The following is a 24,810-nucleotide window of genomic DNA, read 5'->3' as shown; positions in this document are numbered from 1 at the left end:
AACAGCTGATATAATGTTCACCTATACAAGAAACGATGGTATATTTCTATATACAAAAAAGGTAGTGTTAGAGGAGGGTGTCCTATTACACACTATAGAATGTCTCACTCTGTTGACGGAACCACAACCTCAACTCTGCTTGAGACGCTTCATTACTATCAAAGTGAAGTCCTCGAAGGTTCTCTTTAAGATATACGAAACAAATGAAAATCGAATGATGCCAAGTCCGGACTGTATGGAGGATGATTGATGACAGTCAGATTGTTGCCGATGTTGCAGCGCTCGTGAATGGTCTGGCGCTGTCACGCTGAAGCTGAAGGTGTTCCATGTGTGGACGGACTCTTCGAATTCGATTACAGTGCGCTGTTTCTGACGCACTGACACAGTTATGTTACACACCGCCATGTTCCGCGCAATAATTCGGAGCCGTATAGCGGCAGAGGGCTGCAATTATGTAGACATAGGGAATAACGTTTGTTTTATTTTAAAAAGGCTTTAAGAGTTTTCACATAAAAATTCGGAAGCATTACTTTTCAAGATGCTTTTGTAAACTACGTGCCCTGTACGCCTCCAATTTATCTACAACTGCTGCCAACATGAGTAATTTAAAAGTAGATATCCTCGAAATAGTGAGGCAACTTTAATCATTTAATAACAACAAATCTTCTGGTCCAGACTGTATACCAGCTAGGTTCCTTTCGGAATATGCTGACGCAATAGCTCCATACTTAATAGCCATATACAACCGCTCGGCCGACGAATGATCCGTACCCAAAGACTGGAAAGTTGCACAGGTCGCAGAAGTGTCCAAGAAAGACAACAGGAGTACTCTGCTAAATTACAGGCCCGTATCATTAGTGTCGATATGCACCAGGATTCTGGAACATACACACATCAAAAAAAGTTTTGCATCTCCCCGGTTCGCAGAACTCCTGAAGATAGACGTTGCTGTGGATATCACAGACACAGTCCTTTTGATTGTTCAGAGATGTCACCCTCCCAAAGACGTAAACAACCATGCATGAGCAGCGAGTATTAGATGGAGGGGGTTCGACAGCCGATTAGTTCCAGACATTCCACCAGGAAGGAAGTACACGACTCGTGTTGTCTGTAGTTCAACCACACCTAGACGGTTCGACCGCGTCCGCATTGTTACTTTGTGCCAGGAAGGGCTCTCGACAAGGGAAGTGTCCAAGCGTCTCTGAGTGAACCAAAGCGATGTTGTTCGTACATTGAGGAGATACAGAAAGACAGGAACTGTAAATGACATGCCTCGCTCAGACCGCCCAAGGGCTACTACTGCAGTGGCTGACCGCTACCTACGGATTATAGCTCGGTGGAACCCTGACAGAAACGCCACCATTTTGAACAATGCTTTTCGTGCAGCCACAGGACGTCGCGTTACGACACAAACTTTGTGCAATAGAATGCATGCTGCGGAACTTCACTCCCGACGTCCATGGAGAGGTCCATCTTTGCAACCATGACCATGCAGCGCGGTACTGATGGGCCCAACAACATGCTGAATGGACCGCTCAAGATTGGCGTCACGTTCTCCTCACCGATGAGTGTTGCATATGCCTTCAATCACACAATCGTCGGAGACGCGTCTGGAGGCAACTCGGTCAGGCTGAACGCCTTAGACACACTGTCCAGCTAGTGCAGCAAAGCGGAGGTTCCCTGCTGCTTTGGGGTGGCATTATGTGGGGCGAACGTACGCCGCTGGTGGTCATGGAAGGCGCTGTAACGGCTGCACGATACGTGAATGCCATCCTCCGACCGATTATCGGCAGCATATTGGCGAGGCATTCGTCTTCATGGACGACAATGAGCGCCCCTATCGTGCACGTCTTGTGAATGACTTCCTTCAGGATAACGACATCGATCGACTAGAGTAGCCAGCATGTTCTCCAGACATAAACCCTATCGAACATGCCCGGGATAGATTGAAAATGGCGTTTATGGACGACGTTATCCACCAACCACTCTGAGGGATCTACGCCGAATCGCCGTTGGACCGACAGTGCTTTGATGACTTTGTGGATAGTATGCCACGTCGAATACAGACATGTATCAAAGCAACAGGAGTTGCTACTGGGTATTAGAGGTACCGGTGTGTACAGCAATCTGGACCACCACCTCTGAAGGTCTCGCTGTATGGTGGCACAACATGCAATTGTGGTTCTCATGAGCAATAAAAAGAGGGGAAATGATGTTTATGTTGATCTCTATTCCAATTTTCTGCACAGGTTCTAGAACTCTCGGAACCAAGGTGATGCAAAACTTTTTTTTGTATGTGTGTATATTGTGTTCGAACATCATGAATTACCTCGATGAGAACGAACTGTTTATTGACACATTCTCAACACGGTTTAGAATACATCGTTCTTGTGAAACACAACTATCTCTTTACTCAGACGAGTGCTGAGAGCTATCTACAAGGGATTTCAAATTGATTCCATACTTCTAGAGTTCCATAAGGCTTTTGATACCGTATCTCACAAAAGGGGTTGTAATCAAACCGCGTGCTTATGGAATATCGTCTCAGTTATACGACTGGGTTCGTGATTTCCTGTAGTAAGACGGAAATGATTTCTGGCGATCCCCAGTGTACTGTTATAGGCCCTCTGCTGTTCCTTGTTTGTATAAACCATTTGGGACACAATCCGAGCATCCGTCTTACGTTGTTTCCTGATGTTGCTGTCGTTTATCCTCTAGCAAAGTCATCAGAAGATCAAACCCAAATGCAAAACGATTTAGATAAGGTACTTGTATGGTGCGAAAATTTCCAATAACTTAAAAAAATGAAAAGTGTGAGATCATCCACATGAGTGCTAAAAGGAATCCGTTAAACTTCGGCGGCACGATAAATCAATCAAATCTGAAGGCCGTAAAATCAACTAATAGTTAGGAATTATTTTACAAACAACTTAAACTGGAAAAAACGCATAGTAAATATTGTGAGAAAGGCGAATCAAAGACTGTTTTAATGGCAGAACGCTTAGAAGTTGCAACAAATCTGCTATAGAGATATCCTACACTATGCTTATCCGCCCCCTTTCGGTGTACTGCTGCACGGTGTGGGATCCTTACCAGATAGAACTAACGCAGTGCATCGAGAAAGTTCAAAGAAGAGCTGCATGTTTCGTATTATCGAGAAATAGGGGAGAGAGTGTCACAGACATGATACAAGATTTGGGAAGGAAATCATTAAACCATAGGCGTTTTTCGTTTCGGCGGGATCTTCCCACCAAATTTCAATCACTAACTTTCTCCTCCGAATGCGAAAATATGTTTTGACGCCCACCTACATAGGGAAAAACGACGATCATAATAAAATAAGAGAAATCAGAAGTCGCATGGAAAGATATGTGTGTTCGTTTTTTTCGCACACTGTTCGAGAGTGGAATCAAATATTTTAAACTAGTGTCTTTACAGAGTATCTCCATTTTTAGAGATGAAAACCTTATATTAGAATTAGGAATAAAACAAGAGGGAGTATTTCAGTGTAAAAGCGATGTAAGATTATGTAACTAAGTTTAGCTAAATAACCTTACCAAGATTAATTAAATAACCTTACATCGAATTTACACTGAAATGATCCCTCTCGTTTTATTCCTAATTCTAAATTCAACATTTCCATCTCTGGAAACGGAGATATTCTGTAGATGCAGTAGTTTAAAATCTGTGATCCAACAAAATTTCACTGCACCACATACACTATATGATCAAAAGTATCCAGACACCTAGCTGAAAACGACCTACAAACTCGTAGCGCCCTCCATCGGTAATACTGGAATTCAGTATGTTGTTGGCCCACCCTTAGCATTGATGGCAGCTTCCACTCCCGCAGGCATACTTTCAGTCAGGTGCCGGAAGGTTTCTTGCGGAATGGCAACTCATTCTTCTACATCTACATTTACATCCATACTCCGCAAGCCACCTGACGGTGTGTGGCGGAGTACTGCACTGAGAAGAGGTATCGATGTAGGTTGGTGAGGCCTGGCACGAAGTCGGCGTTCCAAAATATCACAAAGGTGTTCTGTAGGATTCAGATCAGGACTCTCTGGAGGGCAGTCCATTACAGGGATGTTATTGTCGTGCGACCACTCCGCCAAAGGCAGTGCATTGTGAAGAGGTGCCCGATCGTGTTGAAAGATGCAATCGCCATCCCCGAATTGCTCTTCAACAGCAGGAAGCAAGAAGACGCTTAAAACATCAGTGTCGGCCTGTGCTGTGATAGTGCCACGCAAAACAAGAAGAGGTGCAAGCCCCCTCTATGAAAGACACGACCACACCATAATACCACCGCCTCCGAATTTTACTGTTGACATTGCTCACGCTGGCAGATTACGTTCACCGGGCATTCGCTATACCCACACTCTGCCATCAGCTCGCCACGCTGTGTACCGTGAATCATCACTCCAGACAACGTTTTTCCACTGTTTAATCGTCCAATGTTACGCTCCTTACACCAAGAGGGCGTCGTTTGGCATTTACCGGCGTGATGTGTGGATTATGAGCAGCCGCTCGAACGTGAAATCAGTTTCCTCACCTCCCGCCTAACTGCCATAGTACTTGCAGTGACTCCTGATGCAGTTTGGAATTCCTGTGTGATGGTCTGGATAGATGTCTGCCTATTGCACATTACGATCCACTTCAACTGTCGGTGGTCTCTGCCAGTCAACAGACGAGGTATTTTGAGTGTCCCTTCACGTTTCCACTTCACTATCACATCGGAAACAGTGGACCTAGGGATGTTTAGGAGTTTGGAAATCTCGCTTACAGACGTATGACACAAGTGACACCCGATCACCTGACCACTTTCGAAATCCCTGAGTTCCGCAGAGCGCCTCATTCTGCTCTCTCACGATGTCTAATGACTACCGAGGTTGCTGATATGGAGTACCTGGCAGTAGGTGGCAGCGCAATGCACCTAATATGAAAAACGTATGTTTTTGGGGTGTCCGGGTACTTTTGATCACATAGTGTACTTATCTTTGTACCTGATGATTGTATAACATGCAAAAACCGATTTTGTAACAAATAATAAATATTGTAGAATATAAAACAAGCATTGTTTGTCTCGTTCATAATAGAGAATTAGTGTGAAGGTGGTTCGATGAACCCTCTGCCAGGCATTTTAAGTGTCATTTTTAGAGAAGCCATGTAGATGTAGATGTGCAAATTTAGTCAGTATTCTTTGTACTGTATTGTATACGCACTATACGTACAATTTCGTTATTTGTTATACTTTCCATCATTGCAATTTTAATGGCCAGCAGTGCATAAAAAATGGTTCAAATGGCTCTGAGCACTATGGAACTTAACTTCTGTGGTCATCAGTCCCCTAGAACTTAGAACTACTTAAACCTAGGGACATCACACACATCCATGCCCGAGGCAGGATTCGAACCTGCGACCGTAGCGGTCGCGTGGTTCCAGACTGTAGCGTCTAGAACCACTCGGCCTTCCCGGCCGGCCCCAGAAGTGCAGATTTACATCATCCTTCCCTTGTAGCTTCATAATCACACTTCATGTCTATACTTACCAAGATTTTCACTTCTCGCTACATCTCTCGCTAACTTCTATCACAGAGAACTGCACCGACGAGATGGGTCCACGAGCTTCGTCGAACATAGAGAAAGTGAATTATACACACGTTTCAATGACCTCGTACCGGTGCAAGCTGTTGTTTATTATTGGTTGGCGGTCAGGAGCCAGGTGGCTGCTGTGGTGACGGAGGAGATACGGACCCATTAAGTCGCAGATAAGAACTCCAAGAGAGGCTCTTCTCTGGCGCAGGTGTGAGATGCACATAGCGTCTCTGCGATAAGCTAGCGTTGTTGGAATTTTTTCGAATGATACGTAAAAGCGTTATCACGAAAGGCTAATAAACCAGACAACCTATAATTTATGATGGACTCAACACTGTTTATCTCTCAATACGTTCCGTGGTACTTTTGAATTTTGTTTCAAATTGTAACACTCCGAAAGATATCCTAACCATTCATAAATGGGTTTACAGAACGGGCTCGATCGTCTTGTCATCTACATATGTATCTACATCTACATCTACAGGGTGTTACAAAAAGATACGGCCAAACTTTCAGGAAACATTCCTCACACACAAATAAAGAAAAGATGTTATGTGGACATGTGTCCGGAAACGCTTAATTTCCATGTTAGTGCTCATTTTAGTTTCGTCAGTATGTACTGTACTTCCTCGATTCACCGCCAGTTGGCCCAATTGAAGGGAGGTAATGTTGACTTCGGTGCTTGTGTTGACATGCGACTCATTGCTCTACAGTACTAGCGTCAAGCACATCAGTACGTAGCCTCAACAGGTTAGCGTTCATCACGAACGTGGTTTTGCAGTCAGTGCAATGTTTAGAAATGCGGAGTTGGCAGATGCCCATTTGATATATTGATTAGCACGGGGCAAAATAGCCGTGGCTCAGTACGTTTGTATCGACACAGATTTCCAGATCGAAGGTGTCCCGACAGGAAGACGTTCGAAGCAATTGATCGGCGTCTTAGGGAGCAAGTAACGTTCCAGCCTATAACTCGCGACTGGGGAAGACCTAGAACGACGAGGACACCTGCAATGGAAGAGGCAATTCTTCGTGCAGTTGACGATAACCCTAAAGTCAGCGTCAGAGAAGTTGCTGCTGTACAAGGTAACGTTGACCACGTCACTGTATGGAGAGTGCTACGGGAGAACCAATTGTTTCCGTACCATGTACAGCGTGTGCAGGCACCATCAGCAGCTGATTGGCCTCCACGGGTACACTTCTGCGAATGGTTCATCCAACAATGTGTCAATCCTCATTTCAGTGCAAATGTTCTCTTTACGGATGAGGCTTCATTCCAACGTGATACAACATACTGACGAAACTAAAATGAGCTCTAACATGGAAATTAAGCGTTTCCAGACACATGTCCACATAACATCTTTTCTTTGTTTGTGTGTGAGGAATGTTTCCTGAAAGTTTGGTCGTACCTTTTTGTACCACCCTGTATATCATTATTCTTCAATTCACTATTAAGTGTCTGGCGGAGAGTTCATAGAACCACCTTCCATTTGTCTACCATTCCACTCTCGAACAACACGCGGGAAAAACGAACGCTTAAATTTCACCGTGCGAGCTCTGATTTCTCTTATTTTATTACGCTGATCATTTCTCCAAATGTAGGTGGGGGACAACAAAATATTTTCACACTCTGAGGAGAAAGTTGGTGACTTAAATTCCGTGAGAAGATCCTGCCGCAACGAGTAACGCCTTTCCTTTAATGATGGTCACTCCTAAATACGTGTGTCATATCTGTGGCACACACTCCCGTATTTCGTGTCAATACAAAGCGAGCTGCCCTTCTTCGAACTTTTTCGATGTCCTCCATCAATTCTACGTGATGCGGATCCCATACTGCACAGCATTACTGCATAAGAGGGTACAGCACTATCTTTAGTAGACGTGTTAAATTTTCTAAGTGTTCTGCCAATAAATCGCAGTCTTTGGTTTGGTTTCCCCACAACATTATCTGTGTGACCGTCTCAGTTTAAGTGATTCGTAATTGTGAATCACTGAGTATTTAGTTGAGTTTACGGACTTTAAGTTTGTGTGACTGATATTTAGCGGACTCTTTTTAGTTCTCCTGTGGATGGCTTTACACTTTTCATTATTTAGAGACAACAGCCACTTTTTGCACAATACAGATATCTGGTCTACATCATTTTGCAAATAGTTTTGACCATGATGGTAAATGAGAGCGTCATCGGCAAACAATTTAAGAGGGCTGCTTAGATTGTCTCCTGAATCATTTATGTAAACCAGGAACAACAGAGGGCATATAACACTTCCTTGGGGAATGCCAGATTTTACTTCTGTTTTCCTCTGTGACTTTCCATGAGTTATTACGAACTGTGGCTTCTCTGACAGGAAATAGCGAATCCAGTCACACAACATACGTCAGAAGAAGACTTTTGTTTGTTATTAAAAATCACATTTTGTTGAAGTAAGATTATTAAACACAGAACTTTTATTGGCAGCGCCGGGTTGGGTTTGGTTGAGAATTAAAAAAAAAAAATTACGCAATCATGATAATGCGTTATTCAATTTGGTTAAGCGTCACCGGGACACTGAATTTTCGTTACACGTTGCACCTTCTAAGTGCTCTGCCAATGAATCGCAGTCTTTGGTTTGCTCTACGCACAGTATTATCTACGTGATCGTTCCAGTTTAGGTTATTTGTAATTGTAATCTCTAAGTATTTAGTTGAATTTTCAGCCTTCAGATTGGTGTGGCTTATCGCATAATAGAAATTTAGCTGATTTCTTTTAGTACTCACGTGAATAACTTCATACTTTTCCCTATTCAGTGTTTATTGCCACTTTTCGCACCATACAGATATCTTATCTAAATCATTTTGCAAGTCGTCTTGATCATCTGATGACTTTACAAGACGGTAAATGACAGCATCATCTGCAAACAGTCTAAGACGGCTACTAGATTGTCTCCTATGTCCTTAATATAGACCAAGAACAATAGAGGACCTATAACACTTCCTTGGGGAACGCCGGATATTACTTCTGTTTTACTCGATGACTTTCCGTCTATTACAGTGAACTGTGACCTTTCTGACAGGAAATCACGAATCCAGTCGCACAACTGAGGCGATACTCCGCAGGCACGCAGTTTGGTTAGAAGGCGCTTGTGAGGAGCGGTGTCGAAAGCCTTCTGGATATATGAAAGTCTTGTCACACGGTCCGAATTCCATGCCAGTTTTGCTGTATCCTTAAAACCTCCATTGTCTGCAGTTTTTAAACTGTCTTAACGGCATTCATTAGAGCCAAATCAGAACTACTAATGAAGCGTCGTTACGAAGCCGCTTTTCAGTTTCGATTTATATCTGTATTGCTAGTTATTTTGACGGTACTCGCCGAAACAGATTTAACGCTATCTCTTCACATTGATTATGTTGTTCTTAGTTTTACATTTGCTGTGCGCAGCCCTGAAAATATAAAATTATTGAGCAAAATAATATGTAGTGCGCACCATAATTTTCGCTTTTCTATTCTTCTATAAAAAGGTACAGGACCCGAATATAGTAAAATGTAGAAGCTGATGTAGGCAAATACTGACTGTTGAACTGAACACACTATATCAAGCTCTCTGGGAGCGTCTCCTAGTTGAGGATATAGCAAGGATTGTCAGACTGACTTTTAGAACAATGGTCCTCAATCTGCGGCCCAAGGGTCGCATGTTGCGTGTGGGCTATATGTGGCCCGGATCAAGTGTTTCGTGTGGCCCGCAGATCTCAGCAGTATTTTACAGTAAAACGCTTCTAACAACTAGTAGCTGAATCCAAAAGCTTCAACTAACGTTAAGAGCTTCTAAAGAGAGTATTTTTCTAGATCAGTAACAAACAAAAATACTTGCAGAGACATTAGTATTTTAAGAAGTGGTTAATTTTAACTGACGTATGTGGAGCGGTCACTGCAATGTTGATAAAAATGAGAGGAGGAATATTTTATTTTTTGTCTTCCAATGCTGACAACTCAACGAGCGTGCGCAAACAGCACCTATCAGCCATTTTATTTACTAAGTATATGCAATCAGCTGCATTGGTGCAAATGTCAAACGGATTGTTGAAATGGTTCAAATGGCTCTGAGCACTATGGGACTTAACATCTGAGGTCATCAGTCCCCTGGAACTTAGAACTACTTAAATCTAACTAACCTAAGGACATCACAAACATCCATGCCCGAGGCAGGATTCGAACCTGCGACCGTAGCGGTCGCGCGGTTCCAGACTGAAGCGCCTAGAACTGCTCGGCCACACAAGGCCGGCTTGTCAAACGGAAGCAACATGTGTTCATGAATGTGCGTCATACATACGGTCATCTCCGAATGTGGTAAATGTTTGTAACAAGTAATGTGAAATCAAATTAAGACTGTTGCAATACAATACAATGAGCAGTGGGAAAATAACGTAGTAAAATTTGTGGTCATATCTTATATTGCAGTTGCCGTTAACAATTAATATAAGGCACTAATTTAAGTACCGGTAGGTTATCAGTTAGCAGCAAGATCGACGGGATCATTAAAACTGAAACAGATGAATCCTTGGCCACTATTGTTTTTGGACTATAAATAATAGTCTAAAAATCACAGGCTCATTTGGTTCAATTTTAATTTAGTAACGGTCACTGAACCAAGCTGACATTTTTAAAACTTTACATCGCCTTTGTTGTCAATGAAATTGACAGATGAAGCTTTTTTCGTTGCATCATAGTAAAATGGTTTTTTTTCTTTACTCGTCTTACGCAAGAGGATACAAAAGTCGTACCCAAAAGGTGTGGTGCAGTCGCTTGGTATTCTTTCAGATAGTAGGAATGTAGAAGCCCAGAAAATGTTCCTGGAAACAAACATGGGATCTTGTTGCGATGGCAAATGGCACAGCATCCGCTTGGATACAGAAAACTGACCGCAATGTAAGCCTTCAGAAAAATGCATGTAATTCCAGCATATTATTTACTTTTCACTTAAAAATATTTCATGTTATTCGATACAAGCCGGCCGCGGTGGTCGTGCGTTTCTAGCTCTGCAGTCGGGAACCGCGGGACTGCTACGGTCGCAGGTTCGAATCCTGCCTCGGGCATGGATGTGTGTGATGTTCTTAGGTTAGTTAGGTTTAAGTAGTTCTAAGTTCTCGGGGACTGATGACCTAAGATGTTAAGTCCCATAGTGCTCAGAGCCATGTGAACCATTTATTCGATACATACAAATAAAACAAATTTTTTCGTCGGTCACTTGCTTATTTTGATAAACAATTTTAATCATTAGTAAAAGGCGTAAAATAACTTACACTGTCCTAGGCCTGCGACTATGAAAAGACGTCTGTATTCCTCACCAACACCAGACATAAATAAACAATTCTCCACTTGAAGAAGACGGTGTGAATCATCGAAATGCGCACGGGCAAAATTAACAAGTGACTGGCACAGAAAATGTTTTATTTGTAAGCTTCTACCAGTAACAGTGGTTTGGTGAAAGAGTGCCCACTACATCCGCCATCCCCCCCCCCCCTCTCCCCCTCCGCCATCATCATCCGATTAGACCCGAGATGTCACCAAAATGTTTGATGACCATTCCTCTAAAGTGTAAAAATATCTAGGGCTCAATCAGAATTGGAGAGACCTTTGACAGCTCGCTTCTTAGAGCTGACGCAGTTTTTAAATATGTAAGAGTGACTTGTTCAGCATTAAAGAGGGGAAGGGGGACGGTGCAACAAATATGTTAGTACAGAATTGGAAGACCAACTGATGAGACCAGAACACAAAACAGAAGCACAACAACTTTGTGACCGCTGGAACCAGTGGCATGTTATGAAAAAGAGGTCGGGACTATATGACACAAAATATAAAATTTCCTTTAAGAGATCAGTTGGCTTCTATTGTGGGAAATGATCCATCACCATATGATCTAGATGCAGATGGGCCACATACTATGGCCGGTCGGTATGAGACTTATTGAAAAAATGGTTGTAATCTTGGACTAACGATGTTGTTTTTTTCAATAAAGCGAACTATGTAGACAACAGTATTATTGAGAAAAGCCGTTACATTTTCACACAATGTTTTAACGTTCTGTAGTTGTTGCTACTTTAATAGCACATGGTAACTAAACAGGAACAGATGTAGTAGAGTAAAACATTAGACTGTAGCAACTATGTAATTGACTGGATTATTTTCTGCAGCAGAAAGTATAGTCCGCTGCGACTGAAAGCTGACACCAGAGTAAATTTCACACAGGATGGTACAACAGTATTAATAGCAGTTTTATGAACGATAACATAACCAAATTACAAAAATTTATCTAATATAGCAAAATTAAATTACTAATCACATTTATTTTATGATTAAAAGTAGATCATGTCCAAAAGTTCCTAAAATATATTAGATAAATTTATTACATCTTACCTGGATATTATTCTCGACTGCCCCTGTGAAGCAAATACACTGATCCCCACATTTCTCCCATTTTGGAAGTGCATCCTGGAAGGCTTTGTTAGTATTTAGCACCCTATGTGATTCTTCTTGTATCTGTCTGACTGTCATAAATCTTCGCCCCTTCAACTTGATTTTCATCTTAGGGAAGAGGAAGAAGTAACATGAAGCTAAGTCTGGTGGGTATGTCACGTTGAGAATAACTGTCTTCTTGGTTTTAGTAAATAATTCCAGAATAATATAAGCTGTGTGCAGTTGTGAATTGTTATAGTGGAGTACCCTGTCTTTCATACACCTCTTCTGTTACAATTGGCAAACTTTTTTTTGGCCGAGGTGAAGGAGGACTATTGTATTGCAAAGATTGCCGATTAGTCTCAGTGTCAGGGTAAACCCAGCTTTTGTCACCAGTGGCAGTCTTTGCAAGAAGGTTTGGAATGTACTGAAATAGTTGTTTTAAGTTCTCTGCGGACTTCCTCGCAGTGTTACTTCTGTCCGTGTGGGAGCAGTCATAGCCCAAATTTCTCCGCAATCTTTCTCATGTTCAATTCTTCTGAAAGATTATGTCCATAATATGTTCCCAAGGTATTGCAGAAGTCTTGGGCGGTCTGTCTATGAGCTTGCAGAATCAGATTTCTCACTTTCTCAACATTTTTGGTGTGGTTCCTGTTGACACCCAGACAGTATGATCGTCAACATAAGTTGAAGTTGGCCCATTTCTGATACATTTATACCTGTCATAATTCTGTGTCTGGCCTAAAGTGTTGATTCCAAAACTTTGCTTCAACATTTGCAGTGCTTGCAGCAAATTTGAAACAAAGCCTTACACAAACACACTGCTTTTTCAAGTCAGCCATCACAAAACTGTAAGCTCATGAAAACATGACGTTGGGAATATGATCATCATCAACAAACCAAACCACTCAGTTCACAGCCAGTTGGCACACTGAATGGAAGGTATTACAATGGACTAATAATCATTTGGCTGCAAAATTCTAATTTTGTGGATTTGAGGATACAATCTCACAAATGAAAGTTGTGTCAAACCATTGTAGTCTGAAAGGCCTTGGCGTATTAGTGCTTGAGTGTTTTTCTGCCTTAGTGTTTGCACAGGGTTCACCAAAATCTATCAACTCAGTGATAGTACAGAAATTTCCTAGACCTCTTTGCCGATAAATGTGTGTGGGGTCTGACTGAAAAGAAACAACTCTGATATTGCAATTTAAGCAAACTGAAGTCTTTTTACTTCGAGAAGAGACAAGTGACTTTTGTATTGTACCGTAGGCCTACTGTATTATAAGTCGATATCTTGGTCACAAAACATTTTATTACTAAAATTATTAATCAGTCTTAATGAAGTATTATGTGATCAAGACATTGTCTTTTATAATCTACTGCAATTAATCTACCATTATGAGTTATGATAAGGATTTGGAATTGCTGCAGTAAGATGTCACAGATACCCACTCTTTTTCATTGGGTACTATCCAGGGCTTAGCTCTTGAAACATTACCAAATGGTTTTCGAAAATTATAAAACTTACATGAGTGTTCATATTAAATTTCTTATGTCTTCCATTAATCATTTCAAAGTAAAAACTTTCCAGTTTAAATCTATTTGTTATTTTGTGATTCAAGCTGAACTTTATAGACTTTATTTGATTGTTTAAAACTGCGGTACACTGTTAGTAGCCATTATCTTAGAGACTTATCAGGTTTCGATCTAACTTATTTTAAATTTCATTTTTAAATAGTGATATTTTTAGCTTTATTTCAAAACTTGTGGACATTATGAGATTTCAGATACATGTTAAACAGGAACAGCAGTTGAGTGTGTGGTGAATATTCATAATAGGCCTATTTATCATCAGGTTTTCCTGCTTGTCAGTTTTTATGCTTTCTTATAATTATTTCTTAACTACCTATTGCAGTGTATGGTTGCAGTTGCCTGAAATGGCTTCATGCAGTGCCGTACTCGGATTTTCATATTTATTCATCAACCTGATCTCTGTGATTATGATAACCTGTGTACGTAATGATGAATCGCATCTTGTGTGCATGTATCCATTAGTATTTGGTTATTGCTGTGTATGAAGTGTGTGTATTTCATTGGCATCATTTTTTGTCTGATGAAATATGAAATAAAAGTGCCATACCCATAATTCTGGATCCAAACACATCAAGAAAGAATGCTGGACAAGGAGTTTGATGTGAAATGGCCAATTGTTGATGCAGTTTGGCAACATCGAATGGTTTGTATGTGACATAGAGTGCTCTGATTGGAAGAAACCAGCTCCAGTGCTTGAAGAGTCAGCTGTCAAGTGATTTTAATCAGAATATAGTATTAACATCATTTTTAATCTTACTTATGCCACTATACTTTAAAATCAATTGATATTTTTTTCTTTTATATGAGCTACCAATTTTTAAGTAGAAATTCGTTGATAAAGTAGAAGGATTTGTCTAGGAGAAATGAGTTTAAGTAGATAGGTTGAGGAACCTTAGAAAGGAGGGGCAGGTCACTTAACCCCAATCTGAAACAGGTGGGTCCCTCTCATCCTGAAATCTGCTCCTTTCTACCTTCACCAAGCTATCTCTCTTTCCTCCCCCAGGAAGGAACTAATGTTTCCAAAATCTGGCATTAGTGTTTTCACTGTTAAATTTGTCTCTTGGCAATAAGGGAAACTTATCTCCTAAAGGTAAGTACTGGCCAGACATCCTTCTCTTTGCAATTTTATAGTGTTCACAAAGGAATTTCCCTTTTGATTGAATTAAAAATAAATATACCCTTCTCATGATTGTGCTAGGACCTTGAAATGTTTTTATTATATTGATCCTCTGTGTGAAATAACACAGCAGTTGTAACACTGTGTACAAGAAATGACTTTATTTCCTTTTATTGTGAGATAGAAATGACCAACTTAGATTAGTGTCTCCTACTATACACTATTGGACTTACAAATGAATGAATGAATGTATAAATCAGTGAAAATACATGATCACATAACTGAACAAGCTGACACAGTTATTTAGGCAGGTAATCACTATTCTTGACATGAGGCTTAAATGTCATCACTCCTGTTTGTTTAGTTTTCCTGGAGTTGCCTTTAATCACTTTAGCTGAATTTTGGGATGGTTGATTTATTTATACAGTTGTGACTGTGTGACAGAGAAATAATTAAGGGTCAAAGCAGCACACCAAATTGATTCTCTTGACTGGTGATAGTAAGCCACTAATTAACCAGCCATAAAAGGGTCATTTATGTGTAAAGTGTCTGACATAGTTATCCACAATCTGGTCCCTTGTATGTTAAATTTTACCAATTCTTAATACAATTTTTAATTAGTTCAGTTCTTACATTGCTCTATTTTAGGCACAGAACTATCAAACAGATCAGAGTGAGTTAAGCAAATCACAAACTATACAATTCAAAAGTTGGTTTGGTGTGTGAGTAACATTTTGGATAATTTGAAAATGCTGTTGAGGAATAAAATCTTAAGGTACTATGTCATTGATCATATCCTCTATTAATTCACTGTGAAGACATTTCCAAATATATTCTGTGAGACATTGTATTTTTCTTGTACTGCCTGCCAAGGAAGTCGTCAGAACATGTGCTGTTTTGAGTGCTGAAGACTATTATGATACATGAACACAACTGAAATAGGATCCACACACAGAGCAGTTGTGCATATATTATGCTTTCTTGCTCTCTCACTTAACTTGTGGAAATGTCCTATGAGGCAACTCCTCTGGTCCAAGAACAGTACTTATGTGGGCAGAGGTGGGGGGAGGGGGGGGGGGCGGCAAGGAGGAGGCGAGGGGAGAGAAGCAGTGAGAACAGTTCAAGCATTCCAAAGAGAGAGGCACGCTGGCCACATTTCAAAATACCTTCTCTCTATAGTAAACCACCCAGTCTCTTCACAGTGAAAAAGCAGCCATAATTCTATCTATGGTTACCCATCTGGGTAGCTGTGTGTGTTAAAGCATCGCTTCCAAGATGGGGATGTGCACTGACCCCATATCGAATTTGTGCAGTTGATTAAACATTTTGGCCAGTGTGCTGGCAAGACTGGATGGGGTTTTCAGGCAGTTCTTTACACCCCACTAGGTGAATGCTGGTCTGGTACCCAAGTCCCTTCTCATCAACAAGATTTGCAAACATTTAAAAAACTTTGCTCACTTCCTCATAAATAACACTAAATGCATAGAAGTGGGGTACACATGTTTCGTCAAGGGGGGTTAATGGAGTGGCAACAGGAAGGGCATCTAGCCACCTCTTAAATTAATCATGCCAAATACATAAGCAATCATGCTGACCTTGTGCCAATGAGGGACAAAGACACCAGAAAAAGAAGAAGAAATTCTATTTGCAATTGTGGAATAAGGAACATAAATGAGATAGTTTTAGAATATACTAGATTAATTAAGCCCTAAAATAGTTTTAAATATACTAGCATAAAGCTGTAAAACAGGCTGCCCTTGATACTGAGAGACCTGTTGAGACCTACCATACAATTCCTATAAAAGGCATGCACAGAACCCATAAATCAGTACCTTTTTTATGTGGTAGAAGAATTTTATAAAATTGTGGTAGCCTAAACCTAACAAGTAATTTTAAATCTAAACATAATTTGTAATTTCAACATAAAGTCCCATTATGATATAATATTAATACCGTACCCAAATCATATACACGATCAGTGGTTGATGAATAAATATGAAAATCTGAATATGAATCATTCATACTGTTTATGTCATGTTAATATTCCAAACAACTGGATCCTCTTTCTTTTTCCTTCTATCCGCTAACATACCCCGTGACACAAAACACCATCTTAATTTGACGGTCTAGCTCCATAATTCAACACTTGTATTCTTATGGCTTAGTTGTATTAAAGAACTTATTTCAAATGGTTGAAGAATCAAATTACACTACTGAGACTCTGCTGTTTGCACTTCTAATTTGCGAAAATACAGTCTGAACATTCTGCTACAAGTGACCAAGAATTATGTGTAGTCATTATAAGATAAGGTTAGGATATACTAAATGCATTTCAATTATCTCCATTTCTGTGTTCCATGGTACATTTCAATGACAGTCTTCAATAAAGTGCAACAGGATATTCTTTCTAGAGAGTTTTCATTTGCAGTACCAGACTAGTTGGATCAGGCATTTACCATTCTGTTGCTTTCAATTACTTCTACTGATAAAATGAATATCTACTGTCCTGGACATACCATTAACTTCATCAATAATAAGTTATTTTATTTCTTTAGCCACTTATATTGCACAGCTGTGTTTTTTGTATGCAAATATGTCATCAAACCTGAAGGTCAAGAACTTCCTGTCACACTTAACTGACAAATTCTTTTTGCACTCGCAATACTTACATTGTAATATGGTTCATGTGATGAAAATTTTTCAGGAGGAGGGGTGTAACTGGTGACTTACTTGTAAATGGCCTGCAACGAGACCCACGTGAATTCCAAAGTATGTCCTGTTACATCATGCAAGATGACAAATTGCAGCCACACTTGTCAGTAAGTGAGGCCATGACCTTTGCTGCTAATCTGAAAATTCCTGATCATCATCGTAAACATGATAAGGTAAACAATCACTTTAGTTTCTTTTTATTGAAGTGTGTGTTAATGATGACTACATATTAAACCCCACTTAGAAGTGTGAATAAAGAGAAAAATGAATTTTATTTTAAATATCAGTGAATGTAATAATAATAATAATAATAATAATAAAGATTTTATTGTCTTTAGGCCATTACAGCAATTGACAACCTCAAATTAAGTTACAATTTATAATACAGTGTGATAAGGTATTGACTACTGAAATATTTTAGCTTATATTACAATAAATGTACAGTGGGTCATCTGTTGGATTACTGCATTTTACAGTTGTAGAATTCATTGATATCATAGAATGGGTGGGCAATAAACCATTCATGCAGTCTTTCTTTGAATGTATGTTCAAGAAGATCCTGTATGGCATGTGGCAGCTTATTAAATAGTTTGTGCCCTGTGACTACATAGCTATTTATTGATTTTGATAGTCTGTGGTAAGGCGTGTATATGTGTTTGATGCTTCGTGTGTTGTAACAATGTACATTTTCTCTACATTTCACATCTTGTAGGTTCTTCTTCGTAAAGATTAAGACATTGTGTATATAGAGGTTTATTACAATCATAATTTTTTGTTTAGTAAATCAGGGTTTGCAGTGAGCCTTATGCGAAGAATTTGTAATTATCCTAATGGCTTTCTTCTGCAATAATAGGATGTGATGTATATGACCACAATTACACCACAAGATAATGCCATAGCATATTATACCTATACCACAATATCCTTTGCTAAAGGCAATTAGTTTTTGAACATGGATTTTACATCTTCAGATTACTGAACAATCTTTAATAGACGGCACTGTGACAGATGTGAATTACAGTTACTGTAAGTAAATGACACATGGATGATGTTATGAGGTAATGATGGTCAGTCAAATGTTTTCTATATTTCTTATTTCTTGTTTTAATTTAACTGAATCTTAAGTGTTTATACAGTGGTCTGAGAATAATTATGGGGAAGTGGATAGGATGTCACACCAAGAATGTTGACTCTAAAATCAGCCTTCGTGCAGATGAAACTAGATGAAACTGTCAATGTGTACTCTTTTGTGCTTCAAATTGAGGTGATGAAAGTTGTGGGATACCTCCTGATATTGTGCCGGACCTCATTTTGCTCATCATAGTGCAGCTACTCGACACGGCATGAACTCAACAAATTGTTGAAAGTCCCCTGCAGAAGTACTTGCCCATGCTGCCTCTATAGCCATCCATAATTGTAAAACTGTTGCTGGGGCAGGATTTTCTGCATGAACTGACCTATTGATTTGTCCCATAAATGTTTGATGGGGTTCGTATCAAGTGATCTGGTGGCCAAATCATTCACTCAAACTGTGCCAAATGTTCTTCAAATCAATAAAGAAAAACTGGGGCCCAGTGACATGGCACATTTGTCATCAATAAAAATTCCATCATTTTTTGGGAATATGAAGTCCGTTCCATGTAACCCAGACCACAATATTACAGAGCCACCACCAGCTTGCATGGTGCCTTGTTGACAACTCCATTGCTTTCTGTTTTCTGCACACTACACTTGAACCATAGAATCAGCTCTTATCAACTGAAATCAGGATTCATCTGACCAGACCATAGTTTTGCAGTCATCTAGGGTCCAACCAGTTTGGTTGCAATCCCAGGAAAAGCACTGCAGGTGATGTGCTGTTAGCAAAGGCACAGAAGTTGGTCATCTGCTGCCATAGACATTGTCTTAAAGGATATGTTCATTATACATCCCACATTGATTTCTGTGGTTATTTCAGTGCTGCTGACAACTCTACACAAACACTGCTGCTCTAGGTCATTAAGTGAAGGCCACTGTGTCTGTGGTGTGAGGTAATCCCTGAAATTTGGTATTCTTGGGACACTCTTGACTTTGTGATCTTGGAATGCTGAATTTGCTAATAATTTTTGAAATGTAATGTCCCATGCGTCTAGTTCCAATGACCATTCCACATTCAAAGTCTCTTAATGGGGATGAAAAGATGATGAGGACAATACAACGCCCAGTCCATGAGTTGAGAAAATCTCCTGACTTAGATGGGAATCAAACCCAGGTCCCATTCTGCTGTGCTGACCACTCAGCAAACGAAGGGGGGGGGGGGGGTGAGACAGATATGTAATTGTTTAGATTTTGACTTTCGTTTTAAATATTTTTGTTGGCTGTAATCTTGCAGCAATTCATTTAAAACTTTTTCAACAAAAAAACTAACTTTTCGAATTTTTTTATGTTTAACCAAAGTAAAAAACGCAGAAATTCCAAATTTCCCATTCTTCCTGACTTTATAATGGGCTACTGCATCTGCAGTCATTAAGCTTGCGCTTCTTCTAACAGCGAATAATTAGCTGAAAGGTTTTGAAATAGAGGTTTAAATTCATAAATTACACTGTTGCAACCTTAAAATAATCTTATAGAAATAGAAACAAGACACCGTTGCCAGTGGAACTCCATGTCCAAACACTGAAGGATGACATAGCTTTAGCAGGAACAGGTTCCTTTTTCAGAATGAGATCAGACAAAGATGATGGGTGAGGTAGAGTGCAAGTTGGAGTACCATAAGTTAGCAAGCACAACATTAATGATACATCCAGTGTAATAGAAGACAGAAGAAAAAAGTTAAATAAAAAGTAATGAAGCACGAAATAAAAAAAAAATTACTAACCTTCAGAGTTTAGGAGAATTGATCTGTGTGGTATAATATGCACTCAGATATCATTTATTTTTATTCTGTAACATATTCCATGGATCCACAAGCACATGTAAATGCGAGGTTGTGGAATGAGTCAAAACATATATTTTATTACCTGCACATCATTTTCATTACATTAATTTACATATATGTAATTTATAATTACACACAAAGATAAGAAGAGGTGTAATTATGAGTTATAGATCATAAGTAATAGATCACATAAAGATTCAGAGTGATTTCTTTAAAAAATAGGACAATATAATGAGTTGTAGTATACAACAACATATCTATGGATCACTATTAATGGATATTCCACACGTCATGTATTACGGTTTAATAAGAAGGAAAGAGAAACATTATTCATACACACCAACATTTACATACGTATAGTTTGACAAGGATGGGTTTGGTAAATACTTTCTTGATGCTGGTTATTTGGCCTAGAAGTTGATGACACAACACATAACTGAAATCGAGCAAGGTGGCGCATTTTAGTACACTGTACTCACATTCAGGAGGACGATGGTTCAAACCCAGGTCCAGCCGTCCTCATTTAGGTTTCCCTGATTTCCCTAAATTGCTTCAGGTAAATACTGGGATGGTTACTGGGAAAAGGCACTGCCGATTTCCTCCCCATTCTTCCATAATCCAATGGGACCTATGATCTTACTGTTTGGTCTCGCCCCTGAATCAACCATAACTGGAAAACCAATTTTTGGAAAAACCTATTTGTTCGTTTAATGTTTCTTTGCAATCAATGTCATTAGAGAGTATACTCAATATGGCTACTCCTTAGAAAATAAGTGATAATGAAAGTCTTCTATTTTTTATGCATTCCATATTACATGTACATTTACAGTACGCATTGTTATCCTGCAGGATCAAATAAAATTCAGTTTAATTTACCATTATGATAACTTAATGGAAATAACCAAAATAGGCAGACTTTAAAATACTGATATCTTCGATATTGTCAATATATTTCTGTTGACGGCTCAGGTCTTGCTGGATGGTGACTTACCATACTACGTTTTGCCATCACACGGTATTCTCTTTACACTTAATTGCATTCCATATTTTATTGTAACTGTTATGCATCTTTGTGTAGCTTTTCCCTGTGACTAGACTGTACATGGTACAAATGTAGCTTAAGTATTTCACTAAATGCCTCACACCACTGACTCATCTTGTTCACTGACTGATGTATCTTTATAAGCTACTACATAGTGCTTGTTGCTGTATGGCACAAAGCTCCATTTAACATGGCTATTATACACAATTTACAATGCTTTGAAAATATTATATTTTAATCATGATAAATAGTGTTATTTTTATAATACAGGGTCTACCTAAAGTCTGGGAACACTTTCAATTATTTATTGCACAAGAACTAAACATTGTACAGATATCATACATATGTCATTTTGAAGAGAAACCCTGAAAGTATTTTTTCATGTGTACTGCCACAGTGTAGTTTGGTAATTTGCCAATAGTCAGTGCTAGTCACAAACATTGCGAGTTCAGGTGAGGAGCGAGCCTTCTGTGTGTTGGAGTTTGACAAAAACTGGTGTGATGCAGCTGTTCAGTGGATGTTAGTACCAATTACGGTAACAAGCTACCAACAAGGAAGGCCATTTACCACTGGCACAACAAATTCGTTACAATGGGTGGCCGGCAGAGACAAGCAGACTTCCTAGTGTGAGTGAAGTGAATGTGGAGCGTGTACGAGAGACATTCATAAGGAGGCCAAAGAAATCAGTGCATCGTGCATCCTGTGCACTCAAAATCACTCCAATGACATTCATCTTTCAGCAGGATGGGACTCCACCCCATTTTAAATGTGAAGTTTGTGGGTACTTCACCACGGAGCTGCTGCAATGATGGATAGGCTGTGCTACAGAAGGGGACAGCTGTTTCATGAAATGGTCTCCCCGATCACCAGATCTCACTCCATGTGAATTTTTTCTGTGGGAACAGATTAAAGATCTGGTGTATGTATCGCCTCTACCACATGATGTGCAGAGCTCTGGGAGAGAATACGGGAAGCAACTGCCATGGTCGAAGATGCAATGGTGGGATGGGTATAGGAAGAATTCGATTACTGTACTGATGTCTGCTGGGTCACTCATGGTTCACATATCGAATGTTCGGGGGGGGGGGGGGGGGGGGGGGGGAACTTGCAGAGTTTCTCTTTGAAATGCAATATGTATGGTATCTGTACAATGTTTAGTTCTTGTGCAATAAATAATTGAAAGTGTTCGCAGACTTTATGTACACCTTGTATAAAAAGCAATTTTGTAGTCATAGGACTACAGACAGTCCAAGAAATGTTATTTTAAAGATAGACCAGTTTCAGTCTTGTTTCCCATATTTTTTCCATCAAGCTCCTTCTTTATCCTCCCTCATCCCAGCCTACCTTGATATTATTCTACTTAATAATTTACCATATGATACATATTATTCCAGCATTGTTTCATTATATGTTTACTTTTAAATATTTCAGAAGTAGCTCGGATTCCATGGTACTGAAAATATGTAACAAATGGAAACTTAAACCAATTGTGTTAGGTTGGACAAATGTAGTGTTTCATTATCATTATTTATCAATTTCACACCAGTTTTATACTGGGTAGTTGTTAATTTACTATCAGTTAAACTGATGTATGGGGTTTTCAGAGTTTGTGTCTTGGGAAGAAATTTTGGTTTCAGCCATGCCTTACTTTTATAATGTCATTCATTGGTTTCCTGTTTCAATAAATTTTACTCTTAATAGTAGACATAGCAATACATAAATGCCACCTGTTCTTCAATATAATCACTGAATGTTACAACTAGCATTTAAAAAATTTTTTGTGAAATTATATAATAAATTTTATGGAATCTTCAGTAATGCAATTACTTTTGCAATGAAACAGGTTAAGTCACAATTGTTTCATTACACCATGACCCTAGTGCCACCTAGCAGTTTATCCCACTGGTATAATTTCTGATGCTTGAAGGTGGTTTGCACTTGTCTATAGTTAAGGAATGTTAACTAGATACCATGTATCCATTTGATTAAGTTTCTACGGGTTCTTAATAATGACATTAAGTATTTGGTAAGCTTTATACCATATTATACTTTCCATATCATGATTCCGTTTAATGGTGAAAAAGTAACCTGTTATATATTTATATTGATTCAATTTTTGTCTTTGTATTTTCTATAGTATTTGATAATAACATAAGTTGAAGCCTGTAAGGCATAGAGGAATAATAAAGTTGTGGTTCAGACATCTCATAGTGTTTTGAGTGCACCCAAAGGCCGCTTCGTCACACAGTGCTTGTACACACATTGTAGCTGATACACATTTAATTTAATATGTACTCTTTAACACTGAAAAATTCGACTTCATCTAGGTAGTGAATGAGTTTCTTTGGAACTTCACATCATGCAGGTTTTTTGGCAGACTTGATACATGAGTACCAAGGTTCTTTTTCTAGAATTGTCAGTTGGTATGGTATACTTAATATGTCCTTTTCTGGGTTATACAACCTGTGTTGCATTTTAGTGAACTTTTTATATCACCAAAGTCATTGTCGTTCAATAAGAATGAATGACCAGAAATAAGAAATTGTAGGGTAATAATTTTAAGAGTGACATGTTGCTCTGGAGCAATCTTCAATATAAAAATCATTTTTATGTTTCTGTTATGCTCCCCACAAGAATCAGACCACAAAATTAGTGCTTTAACTTGTTCACTACCGTTGCCAAGAATGTGTCTCCTCAGATAAGATCCTATATCTTAGCTCCAAGATCAGCAACTCCTTCAGTCCACACATAACAGTGAGCCTCATTATTATTTACTGTATGGATTCCACAGTTATAAAACCATAGTTGCTCTTTATAAAAAAAATGGTATTAGTTGGAATTCAGGGTAAGGGTAAAATTTTTCCAAGTCAGGTGTGATGGGTTCCATTTCTGCTTGTTTTATCATATCCTGTTTCAGTAATTTTTGTGCTTCCTCTGCTTTATCTACATGTATCCTATGATCCACCTTGCGCCCTTCCTCAGAACTTCATTATATATGGAGTGGATTCCTGTATTAAGTATCTCACAAACATTCATAATTACCAGTTATGTTTCAACTCCAATTTGTAATCAAGCAGAATGTGTGACATTCTTACTTGTATTTGATTCCATATTGCATATTGCAAATCACTGTCACATGAATACAGCAAATGGTATTTGGTTCAGACCTCTCTAGAGAGCAGCACATTGTGGAATGGAGTTATCTCTATTTTGCATGATGTACTACACATATCACACATAGTTTGCAACAAAGGACCAGAAAAGTGGAAAATGATAGTTGGTTCCCAATTGAATAACTGCATCTGATTGATCCTGAGAATTGCCCAAGACTAGAAATGGAAACAATTGACAGTAGCACAACTACAATTACAGATGTGGAAACTACTTATAGATGAGGTGATATCACT

The 24,810-nt window shown here is 39.2% G+C and overlaps 1 protein-coding gene across 1 annotated transcript in view; it reads left to right on the top strand.

Moving 5' to 3' along the window:
- Nucleotides 1–24,810, top strand: part of LOC126278191 (ATP-binding cassette sub-family G member 1-like) — a 330,372-nt gene that overhangs the window by 257,552 nt on the left and 48,010 nt on the right. Inside the window, exon 4 of the mRNA XM_049978105.1 lies at nt 17,437–17,617. Within this exon, the coding sequence (XP_049834062.1) occupies nt 17,437–17,617 (181 nt within the window). The remainder of the gene's footprint in view (nt 1–17,436; nt 17,618–24,810) is intronic.

This window comes from Schistocerca gregaria, chromosome 6 (genome assembly GCF_023897955.1).
Source record: "Schistocerca gregaria isolate iqSchGreg1 chromosome 6, iqSchGreg1.2, whole genome shotgun sequence".
Classification (NCBI taxonomy): domain Eukaryota; kingdom Metazoa; phylum Arthropoda; class Insecta; order Orthoptera; family Acrididae; genus Schistocerca; species Schistocerca gregaria.
The sequence above is the reverse complement of the archived record's forward strand: the minus strand, read 5'-3'. Positions and strand labels throughout refer to the sequence as shown.